We start from the raw sequence: 13020 nt of genomic DNA on the forward strand, positions 1-13020 counted from the left end.
AAATGTTTGTTGGTGTTTGTCTGTGCAGTCTGAATTATCCTTAAAAGTACCATGAAATTCCCTAAACATTTGTGCACTAATCCAATTCTTTTGGAATTCTTTTGGATTTTGAAAATCAAAATCATGTCCTTCCCTATTTGAATCTGGCACACACACAAGAACTTGCACTTGAGCGCCATTTATAGAAGACGGAACTGCACATAAACCTCATTGGTTCTCACGTCCATAGTTAATATTGGATATTTGAATGTTTAAAAAGTTATCAAGATTTGGGTTGAAGCTAAACTCTGTAAGGCCTCTGTATGGCCCTCCAGGAACTGAATTTGCACCCAGCACTAGAAAAAAAACTATGTATATAACTATGTTGACAAAAAAAAGTCAATCAATAAGAATTTATTTATTTTTAATATTCAATAGATAAAGAAGTAATGAGAAAAACACATAACACAGCTGAGGCACTCAGACCTTTAGCCCCATTAATGTTGTTTTGGATAAAAATTATTGCCAACATGAAAACAATCAAAAGTATTTGTATTCTGCCAAATACAGAATTCAATACAAGGTTATGCACTTACAAGGCTAAAGGCTAATAATTAGTCATTAATTACAGTATAAGGGTTACACTGCATGTATTTGGTTTAAAGAAATAGCAGAAATCAAGCAATATATTAAAAATATATGCTAAATAAAGTTTTATGTATTAAGTTGTTGGCTGTATTAAAAAGTTCACCAACTTATTTAACATTATTGCAAAACTGTAACTGGTGGTGGTTAGGATACTGTGTATTCATATGCTCAAAATATTTTCATGGATCAAGCTGTCAAATAGGCTATATTATGTATAATGTAAGATAACATCCTTTGATCTCTCAAATAAAATCACTAAGTGCTTCCTGACCAGCAGTCAAACGGGCCAGACGAGACTGCAAGTCTTTGCGTCTTTTGCTGACGTCAGAATCCTCAAACAAGAGCTCGCTCACATTTGCCGCTTCCAGTATACTCAGCATGTCAGTACACAGGAGCTGAGCAGTCTCCTTTAGCATGTAGAAGGAGATCAGCATTGGAAGTTGGTCAGCCATCCTCTGCACCACAATCTGAAAGAAAACAAAGAGCCACTAAGATACTTCTCTCTGAACAAAGCTTCAAATTCATTACTGAAGACTAGATGTACCTCATAATATGCCTGCAGCATTTTCACTGTACTTGCTTTTTATATCAAAGACAGGTAATTGCGCTTCTGAAAATTTCTCGCCGCTAATCTCATTCAAGAACTTCAAGTAGATGGGATCTTGAGTGTAGATCATGCATTCCATTTCAAACTGATCCATGATCCGCTGCTCTGTTTTGGCTTGCTGGCTTGACTGAATATTGTCGACTTTGTTCTATAACATCAAGTGAAGAAGTACAGAGAAACAAGAAGTGAACTGACAGAATTTTTGTACTTTTGTTAAAATTCCGTTTAGAATGTTGTGTCCAGGCATGCTATGGGGAAACTCCTGTGTAATCTGAATTCTGAAGCCTGATTTGTTTACGCTTGTGTAGCGGTCCGCCAAAAGGGGTGGGGCCACCTGCTATATAAATTAGCTGAGTGCCATTTCATCGAATTTTCTCCTTCAGCGCGAAATCATCTCCTCGCTGGACTCTGAAGAGAAGAAGCAGCAAGAAGCTTGAAGCCTACTCGCCTCTTCCCCTGCATCATTCCGGTGGCCCTAAAAGAGCATTTCCTGAGCAAATTTTCACTGCAAACTCTGTTTTCAAATGCTTTTGCACGGCGAGTGAGGCTTGTGCAGGTAACCCTCGCTTGCCTGGGCAACATTCACACTGATGCTGTGTCACCGGGACAGACCGCTCTCACTGCGAGAGCATAAGTCTCACCCTGTTTCACTTGTGGGATCGGCTTCTTTCATGAAGGCAATCCTCACTCGTCCACTCTTCCATTACAGCGGGGCAACGACACTGACTTTTTGGGCTCAAGTGAACTCATGCCAGCACAAGACCTGCATGTTTCACTCTCCCCGCAATGCGTCGACTCACCGGGGTATTTTACACATAAAGATAAATTCCCCTCATCTGCAGCGAGCTGCTTGAATTCCTTCAGTGGGTCTGAGTAGGAAGCTCTTTTTGAGGTCACCCCTGCCTTTACAGGATGGCCAAAAACACATCTTCCTATGGGCACAGTGCAACCTACTCTCACTGAGTGTAGTCCACATGCCAGGCAGACTGAACAAAGGAGCAGACAAGCTGGAGGAACTCATTCCCTGGGTTGATCCAGCTGCTATCGGCAGCCCTTGGCCAATTCCACTGAGGAAGGACCTCCTCTCTTTATGTTTGGCACTTCAACAGGAATCTTTAAAGCTCCCAGTGAGGGTGACTAACACCATTTTGGAGGCAGAAGCCCCATCGACAAGATGCCTCTACACCCTTAAATGGTCAGTCTTTTTCTGACTGGTGTGCAACACGGGAGTAGGGACCTGTCCCCTCTTTTGAAATGTCATCCATGTTAACCCTCCTGCAAGTGCTGCCTGATAAGGGTCGCTTTCCTTCCACACATAAAGTTTATGTGGGCTCTCTTTGCGATGAAAAATTACCTTTTTGTTAAGTTTCCTGAGGGGAGCCCTTCTGGCTCTTCCTAACTCCGAATTTACTCTGCCCAGTTCAGGCTCCTAGAGTGTATGTACAGCACTCTATCCACTTCCAGCATTCAGGGCAGCTCTTTGTTTGCTTCGGAGGCCACTCTAAAAGGCCTGCCAGTCATGAAGCAGAGACTACCTCACTGGATAGTCCTCGCTTATGCCTCAGTGGGCTCACAGTGTCCCTATTTGAGTGAGAGCCTATTCCATCAGGTGAATGGCCTCCTCCTGGGCTTGAGCCCAGCAGAATTTCCATCAGTGATATCTGACAACTGGCTGGTCTTCGCTTTGTCTACATTCACCAGGTCTTATAACTTGGATCTCCCTGCCCTCCAGGCACAGATTTTGTCCACTTAATTTAATCCCCCTCTGTAGCTTATAGCACGGCACTATTGGATGCATTCCTCATAGCGTCCCTTGATGCAATGGGAGAGATGTGGTTCTAAAGGGAACACTCCGGTTTACTATTGTAACCTTGGTTCCCTGGGATAAAGGAAGAAGTCTTGTGTATGCTGCCTTGCTATAAGGCTGCACGCGAGTCGATGACTGTCACTATCAATCGAAAGATTCTGATGAAATGGCACTCAGAGATGACTCACGAACGTGAACAAAATCAGGCTTTAGTATTCAGTACTACAGCTCCAGGCTGTCTATGACTGTCACATCAGTCAAAAGAATTCTGATGAAATGGTGCTCAGAGCAAACTTATACAGCAGTTGGTCCCACCACTTTTGGCGGGCTGAAGTGCCATGTGTTCATGCAGCTACATGAACGTTAACAAATCAGGCTTCAGTATTCAGAGTAAACAGGAGATTCCCCATAACATCCCTTGACACAATGCTCTTTCTCTTATCTCAGTGAACTACGGTTATGTATTCTACAACCGAATTGACTCCCGAAAAATGCAGCTAGTGACATATTTTTTTTTTTTAATTCTATGAAGTGTGTACGGAACCAAACTAAACAACTAGTTAATGATGTATTTAAATGCATATAAGAGTTATATTTTCTGTATGTGTGGTGCAAGAAATCACAGGGTACACTTTGACTCGCTAGTGTTGAAAGATCTTGCTACAAAAAAAACAAAACAACAGCAAACAACAAACAAGAAACACTCAAATAAACTCAAATCCAAATGTGTTCTCTTGGAAAATAAGCCACATACCAAAATACAGTGTGACCTGCATTTGCCTACTTCATCACTTTATAAGCTGAGCCCAAAACAGTCCAAAGACACAAGTTAATAAGTGATGCTAATAATAAGTGGACATGGCAACATTTCAAGAAGCACGCTCTGCAGAAACAACGTTCCTAACATTAACAAAACATTGTAAAATTACTGTTATATTACTTTAGTCAAAAAAGCGGTTACAATGATGTCAGTCATCGCAGTTTTGAGAGTGAGTTCTGTTCCGAACACACATGAAACTGTAATTTAGGGGATTCAGATTCACTTCCATATTTAAATGCGGTTGTCACTCCTTAAACTTTACAGTGTGTACATGGCCTTTGACACAAATATGGAGCAATATTTTACCATATAGTGGTATTTAGAAGAACAGGGAAGTTTTCGGAAACACTGGTGAGACACGTCAGTGAATTGCTTGAGAATGATGTCTTCAAAAGTAAAACAAAAAGACAAACAGCCACAAATAATTTAGGCTTGATAATTCAGATATGATACTACAACAACATTCAGTGTATTCAGTGTACAGTAATGCTTTGATTTTAGGTTCTAGTTGAACAAAGATGTGTAAGAGTACCTTTAATGGAATTGAGCGATTTGATTGGCTTGTGGCTCTTTAAGTTTAGCCACACGGTCCTGCCTGCAAATCATCTCAAAAAATTCTGTAGTTGCTGAAGCCGAGCAGTTCTCTTCCTCTGTAATTCTGGCTAAGCTCCTTCGGAACTGTCAACTTGTTGGGAGCAAGAGGGATTTTTTTATTTTTTTTTTCCATATAAAAATGAAAATGAAACTCTTATAAAAGCTGAAAAGGTTCAAAGGGTGCTGATGTTCAGTCCAACAGCACTTTTTCACTGTTTGTATCTGCTTTTACTTTGTTGTCAGAGCAAAGAAATTGTGTCACTGAGTCTGAAATGTAAGTAACTCAAATATTAAACTTGTTTATTAAACAATATCATTTCACAGTTGTGCTGTTGAAAGTCTGAATATCAGGCAAGTATTACATTTGAAAAATGTACTGACAAGGACATCTTTGTGTCATTAAGACCATCATTCCACTTCTTGAATTCAGACCGAAGCTGGACAAACAAATTTTCCTTAATGATCAGCTCTCCTAATGATAAGGACTTGATTTTATTCATTGAATTTTGTTAATATCTGTAAGAAAGAAAATAATAATATTTGTTACATGAGCATGTTTTAAATTATATTAGCATTGTACCTCTGAAGAGGTATAAAGGAGGCAATGTTAATTTGAAAAAAAAAAAATAAATAAAATATGAATTGACAACACAGATATAATACCATAATTTTTATGGTTACAGATGACATCTACAGCGGAGGCACCATGTCTAATGTGACAATGTTTGGTATTATAATTCTCAATTGTTTTACATTTTACAAATGTTCTGTGCTAGGGGACGTTATAACACTTTTTTTATTCACTCTCAACCCATCAACACAGTATGAATACAACTCTTCATACCAAAGGTATCCCAAAACTCTTTATACGAATGGTTTATTCAAATAAAGATATTTGGGTTACCTTTGCAATGTCTTCAGAATGTTTTGAGACATTTAAACATTGTGCTTACAACATACAGGCCAATTAAATTAAGTAAGAAAATTAATAATTTTAGGAGGGGTTTGTGTTTTTTTCATACATTTCAAATTGGTGTGGATTTCATTCTTTTTGAGAAATTTTCTTTTGTTATTGATTTGACAATTTCACAATACTAAATCATTTAGAGGAAATGTTCATAATTATTTTTGAAATTATTACTATTATTATTATTTATATGGTTAGCTGCATAAACAGAAACTTATCTAATGGTCCACACTTTAATTGGGGGTGGGTCCAATTCTCACTATTAAACTAACTCTGAATTCATTTCAGCCCTAATAATAATTCTGAGAAGCATGAACTCAAGAGGCTTAAGATGATTAAATTCTTACTTTAATGAGGAACTGTTTGGCTCCCTTCAGGTCCTGTGGTGGTCCATCTTCACACTTTCTTCAGCTCATTCCTCACTTTCCCACAGCTGCTTTTTTTTTAGATCTGCTCATCAAGCTTTGGCGTGCAATTTTTTTCTGACCGTGATTAATAAAAATGGATATAATAAACCCCCCCCAACATATGCACAGTGGATATAGTAAGGAGCATTTGGGGATAATGCAGTTTACAAGTAACACGAATTACATTACAGGAATTACTATTTTTCAAGTAGCAAGTAGCTACGCATACTTTTAATTTACATTAATTTTTTTACGTTACTTTTATATAAGTAAACACCAGTTACTTTGTTTCCCCATTGATACTTGACCTGACAATTCTCCTGTCCCCATACTGAAAACAGAAAGCAAGGAAGTAAGTGCAGAGGCGTTGTGCGCGCTGTGTGAACATGATCTTACCCGTAGTTCTAGACTAAATGTCAACATGAATTTACTGAAGAAAAAAAAACAGATTCAGTATGCCTAAATGTCAAAATAAAAAACAAAAAATAATAAAAACTGTAAACGCAAACTAAGGAATATGACACAAACCTGCAATAATGTTAACACCAAAATTCTTTATGATATGAATCCCATTTTCGTAACCAGTGTCTTCCATGCTGGTCTTCAATCATCCAGTCAAACCATATTAATAAGTAAAAATATGACTGTAGATAAACATAACATTTTGGTTTCCTTTGTTTGTTATTTTGTTTTGTTTGTTTGTTTTGTTGTTTGTTGTTGTGATTGAGAGGAACAGTGTAATCTTTTTAGTGAGTAACAATATTGTAATGCATTACTTTTAAAAAGTATCTCTTCCTCAACACTTGGTTATAAGAGGAAAATATGAATATGTGCATGATTATAGGATTTGGCTCAAAATGAGTGAGCCACACTAAACTGTTTTGGCTTTTTTGTACCTTCTTCAGACTGCAGTGGTGTTATATCATGGTCTTCAATACATTTGAGTATTTATTATCAACAGGGCATTTACAAACTATACTTTAATATTGACTGACGCTAGATCTTGAGTGAGTTTGATGGCAAGACACTTTAATAGCGCTTTATTCTCATCCAAGACGTTCAGGGCCTGTAGCAAAACCAGAAGGAACCCAACGTCTTTGACCAAGTGGGCATTAATAAGTAGAGGAATATAAGTGTGTAACTCTTGATTAAAAAATATATTTTTTTAAAGTTCTTAGATTTTTATAATGATTATAGTTGGATATATGCAGCATTTAATTTCGGCACACAGCCATAAGTCCAAGGTTTGATTTTTTTTGTGGCCGAACATAACCGTTGTAAAGTATACACAAAGACTCTACTCTGACTTAACAAAAATGGACACTCTACGGGACAGCGAACTCTTAAGGTTGGAGTAAACGAGGGCTATAGAAGACAAAAATCAAAGGCTGCGGTTCTCTCGGTTGGGTGTGCATGCATCTTTTTATGTCCCCACTTGTTCTGAGGTTTTCTGGAAATCTCGGGCGCAAAACAATGTCTGAAAAACCGAATATAAACCAAGTAAAACATGATTTATTTATTTTTTTTGGGGGAGGGGGGGGGTTTTTGCCTTATTTTTTTCTGTTTTTTGTGAATATGACTTTAAATGTGGATTAAAGTTTGATTCATGCTGCATAATTTTTAAATGCATTTTTCCGCATGCCTGTTACCACATGTGTTTTACCCCAACACATGTAATACGCTGCGCGTGTTTGTAAGTCATTGTTTATCACAAAATTTGTTTTCGTAGGAGTGACCCAGCGACAATACTGGTATCATAAAACTTTGAAACGACTCTTTTCCAAAGTTTGCATGCTGTTGTTCAGTGTAATGATTGGGACAAACCCAAGGGTACATTAGTAAAGATGGTTGAACATACATAAAACTGGATAGGCGTCATGACATTAAATCCAGTACATGCAGAAGTTCAGAATTATTAGTCCATAAAACATACTTTAATACCATATGTAGGGCCACCGTGTGAGAAAAACCTTTCAGCCTTATACACAGCTCAATTCTTCTGTCTCTTCTGTGTAAGTAACCAAAAACAACACAGGAAACAACGCGAATTGAAACCGAGGAGGTTGTTCCTGCACGGGCCCAGCTGCTTTCTCAGAATGTAGGGAGTGACAGACAAACCAGTTGTCACGGCTGTTTCTGTTAACACAGCCAGGGCTTCCAAAATGCGTTTGTGTGAAAGTAGTCCCGTCCTGCTGGTCACTACTGATTACATGGTTATCTGGATTACGTAATCAGATTACAAAGAAAAAACCAGTACTTGTTATTACGACTTTATTACATTGTAAATTACTCGTAATCACAGTAAACGTATTTACATTGATTTCATATTGATTCTACAAAATAAATAAAATTTATTTATTTGTAATTATTGACTCTCATTAATTATTCTTTATAATTGTTTCAATTTTTCCATTCTAAATAGCCTACCGGTTATAGGGCTATACATTAAGAAAGTCTTCCAGTATTTGGGGACTCACACAAAAGAACAGGCACTAGTCAGGTGGATGGTAATTACACAGACCATGGTTTCTTTTTTTCATGGAAACGCACCCCCTGGATGGCGGCTTGTGTCAAATACAGTAATTTTGTTTAGAAAGGCCGAAAATTCAATTTTGTGCAATGCATCAATACTTAGTAGTGCATACTGCATAAGATGAAACAGGTCCACACCACAGTCAAAGTTATAAGTTTCTTTCAGATGTAACCCTGAAAACGTTTTATGATTTTGGAAGAATCTCTCTCAATTTGTGTCGCCTCCACTCCAGAAGACACTTTCTCCATCGATCTGTTGTTGTCCCTCTACACTTCACCATGATCGTAACTTTGACGGAGAGGAAACACGTTGTTCTTGGACAATGGCCAGAATAGTACTTCTCGGTTCCTCTGGCTATGAGGTCTGGCTTGGTCAAAATAGCTTGTGTGAATGAAAAACAGTTCTATTTCTCTAAAATGTTCTGTTGTGTTGCTTGACAAAAGTGCTGACAAGATATGAGATGTTGGTTGCAAATAATCACCCATCTGCATACCAAAAGTTCTTACACCCTCAGGATCTACTCTTGTGCCATTTTTTCAATGCTTCACGTTGTGTGTGCAAAAATGGTGCGGTCTTTTGTTACATGGGACCACTACCAATGTTTATAGCCCTCTGGGCCCTTCCCCTCAATAAAAAAATTTTCAATGATCAGACCCCGTTTGATCCCCTATAAGAAAACATAAAAGACAAGACATGAAGTTACCATTGTTAAAAAACTGGCATTATCTAATATGTTACTGATTTCTGGATGTGGCCAAAAATCAAGATTATAATGCATACCTGTGGTTTCCAATATCTTGTGGGGGTTGTCCTTGCACTGGGACTCGCCCTCGAGAGCGATTCCAAGGTAGATCGATCAGTGTGTGAGGTTCACACACATCCGCTGACCCTGACCTCTAAAGTGATGAGGTCAATCACAGATTTTCACTTCACCCCTTTTCCAGCCAACTCATTCTGGGGCTGTAAAAAAACACACACTGCATGATTAACCCCATGTGTTATTGTCTCAACACTATCACACTGCTCGATGGCCGTGGGGCCTTCATTAAAGTGAAACATGTGAATAAATATAAACCAGATTTGTCTTAGAGCCTGAATGGGTATGGCCAAAATGAGTCAGGAGGTATTTTTTTATACTCAACATGAAATATAAAACTGTCGACTTAAGTCCCTTTAAGGTGCCATTTTTACTACAGATGGTAGAATAACAGATCTCAGTCGCAACCATTATTTTATGGCCCAAGGGATTCTAATCAGGGTGTCACTATTTTTGGGGGGGGGGGGTGTTTTACAGTGGGCCCCGAGATAGTTGGAGGTGGCCACTAGAAAAAGGGACAGGCCTGATAATTTCTAGCAATTTCTATCGAGAGGGTCCTAAAGCAGTAACCCCTGTGCAATGGGGCCCAGATTTTTCCCTGACAATGCACCTTGATTTTAAAGCTGCAGTCCCCCCCTGCAAGTTTTAGCTTTTGTTTTTTTGTCGCAATCTCTGTTTGAAACCTGCAATTTGCAGTTATTTGCCACAATTATCTTTATTACGTGGGTTCGTGCACCGGCAATGTGCTCCGCGCGGATCCAGTTTTGAATGTCTTGTTTTGAGGGAGTATGTGTGGCTGTCAGTCAACCCGCACCGGTGTGGATTCCCAGGTACGTCCTTCGGAATCACAGATTCTAGCCTACGTCCTTTGGAAGTATGACCCAAATAAGTATTCACCGGATAGTGTCACGCTGAACCAACAAGTAAAAACACCCCCCCATCTCTGCCACTTTTGTTGGCTATCCCCCAACTCAGGAAAAAAATACAATAAATCAATATCCACGCCTAACAATGTTTGATTAAATCTCTAATGAGCACTTTTAGCTCATAGTTACATCGGCAACTGAACTGTGTTAATAGCCCGCGTTTGGGAAGCCACCCCTTTGACTCATATAGCGCCATTGCGCTTCAGCATTTCAGAAGTACGAGTCTCGAAGCTTCGCACCAGACCTTTTAGCCCCAATCCCATCCCCCTTCTCGCTCTCTCCCACATTGCCAGTCGCCCTGTCGCCTATACTGTCCTATCCTAATAAAAAATGCGCCGCTGGCCATTAAGGGTAACTTATAAGAAGCTGATTGAGGATTCAGATGACCCTGATATACTCACAGCAAAATTTGGCTTTTCATTCTTCTGTATAGCAAGTACCAAGGAAGCTGTAAACACTGTTGCAGTCAATATTTTGTACAAAGAACACATCCAGACGCGCTGCTGAGAGTAACGGTTTAGATGACATGCCATGCCGTGCTGCGTAATTTCCTCTCAGTAACAAAATATAAACACACAACAAACATGACAGCGGTGAGAAAAACAGCAGTTAAGAAAAGCATCTGATCACAGAGATATGGATATGTTTGCACCCAGCTCCTAACAGATGGAGTACTCTCGATTAAAATGGCACGGTTATTATAGTTGGTTGATTAGGCAGAAAGTATATGTACAATCCATAAAAATCTATACATAAAAGGCTGGTTCACCAACACAAACCCTGTTTTTTTTTTTTTTTAAGACTTTCATTACAAGCTGTTCCCACACTGGACATGAGGAAATTTTGAAAATTATGAACAGTCTTTTTACACATTTAGCCAATTTAAAAATATTTAACATTTATTCATTTAGCAGAGGATTTTATCCAAAGCGACTTCCAAAAGAGGAATGATAGCAAACGCTTTGATTGATAGGTGACAGTTAATAGCTTTAAAATATTAAAATTTTGTTTTTATCAATTTCACATATTATGTATTTGTAAGGTGACAGCTCGTGGAAGCAAACAAAAGTGTCTGGCTGGCCTGGATCATGTTTTGTAACCATCAAAGTGAACTGTTTTTTTCCAGTTTTATCCAGCAAAGGGTGAGGCTTCTGTGTGCAACTGAAGGAATGGATATAAGGTCAAATTCCGCACATGACTTTATGAAATGGTTACAATAGTAAAAAGAAAATACTAAGAACATACAACTGTCATTAAACCAGGGGATTAGAGTAAACCCGTTACTAAGTTCAGTTGTTTAACACTCTTTGAATTATTTAATTTGCTTATTATTCTGCACATCACTTGCTTATACCGCGCAATAAAAACATATGATTCTTTTGATGAACATCTGTCGCCGCGTGTGTTATCATATTGTGTAAAGTATTTACTGATTGTCAATTTGCGTGTTTATGGTATCAATAACACTGAAAGGACACTTAGATTTTAAAGAGTTTACTAACCTTCTTCAAACATGTTTTTCAACTAATGAAGGATCCCCGAATTCAATCATCTTCTCCTCATAAGACAAACGTGGCCTTTTGCTTGCGGAACATATTGAAACCAGTTGGTTATACACTTGAAAATGACAATGTTGTAACATGGTATAATTTTAGTTGTAGGTGTAAAAATTTCGAACCAGTTTAGGAAAACACAAATGAGATTGTTAGTTTTTTCACTAACCTGCTTCAGCGTAGCTTTTTTTTTTCAGTTTTCTGTCTTACGGTAAGACAGAACAGTCTTTCCAGCTGACTCCACCTGTTACGTTTCCTCAGCCGCAGCTTAATGGACCTCTAGTGACAATTCCTGTCAAAAATCAGTAGAAAAACAGATGTTGACAAAACTATTATTTTACATGTTAACACTCTATTTCACACACACACATATATATGGATATCCAATTCAACACCGCTTCCTCTTGGTAACGCAATTCCACGAAAGTGCTTCCAGCACAGAGCTTTTCCGCGAACTCTGGTCGCCGATCACTACGATAGTCGGCAATGCCAGAGTCCTTCTGAATGCCAACTGAGCGCACAGAGTGTCAATAGGTCAATGTATGGACGAATGCTGTCTCCTCTAAATGATGGGTGAACCTCCCACCCTTCATTCCCTGACTAAATAAAAATACAAAAAAAATTGGAAACACTTGATTTTAAACTAATTATATTAACAATAAATTATGCATAAAAAAAAGACAAACCTAATCCTAACCCTAACCATAGAGTACATTAAAGTTATTACTCAGTACTTAAATGTATAATTGCACTGTAACAAGGACAAGTTAAAATAAAATGTAACCAAAAAATTTACATTTTATTTGTAATTTTGTGTCACCGTATGTCCTTTTATACAGACATATTGCTTTTTTACAATTTTTAAATAAAACTTTTTTATTATTATTTTTTATAATTTTTATCATTGATAATTGGACTAAATGTACATAAAGTTGCCTTGTATTTAAATGCACATTGCTTTATTATTATCTAGAGCACATAACAAGTAAACTAGGTCTGTAAATTCCATATAAAAATATTTATTAGATTAGTAAGAAGCAAAATAAATGTATACTAGCCTTTCTTTTAAAGAATGATCAGCTGTCTTCACCATTATCTTGAACACTGCTTCGAGCTGCAGAAGATGATGAAGAGACAAAAAAATAGCGCATGCCTTTTAATTAATTGGCCATTTTCAGAGAGAGAAAAAAAATGAAGAGAAAAAAAAATGAAAAAGACACAATAAAATAGAATAAATGTCCTTCTTTTTAGATGCCTCTTACCAAATGTATATAATTGACCCAACACAGTGTTTGTGTCGATGCTGAAGAGAAATCACAAACAATTTGTGCGTCAGACTCAATTTATAGTGCATCACACCTA

General features: G+C 37.9%; 1 protein-coding gene across 1 annotated transcript; it reads right to left on the reverse strand.

Moving 5' to 3' along the window:
* Positions 1-774: 774 nt before the first annotated feature.
* Positions 775-1450, reverse strand: LOC122139386 (interferon-induced GTP-binding protein Mx-like). Its single transcript, XM_042736319.1, has 2 exons — positions 1172-1450; positions 775-1094 (listed from the first exon to the last, which is right to left on the reverse strand). The coding sequence occupies exons 1-2, from the start codon at positions 1190-1192 to the stop codon at positions 870-872; spliced, it is 246 nt and encodes an 81-aa protein (XP_042592253.1). The 5' UTR covers positions 1193-1450; the 3' UTR covers positions 775-869.
* Positions 1451-13020: the final 11570 nt, after the last annotated feature.

The sequence above is a fragment of the Cyprinus carpio genome, chromosome B13 (assembly GCF_018340385.1).
Source record: "Cyprinus carpio isolate SPL01 chromosome B13, ASM1834038v1, whole genome shotgun sequence".
Taxonomy (NCBI): domain Eukaryota; kingdom Metazoa; phylum Chordata; class Actinopteri; order Cypriniformes; family Cyprinidae; genus Cyprinus; species Cyprinus carpio.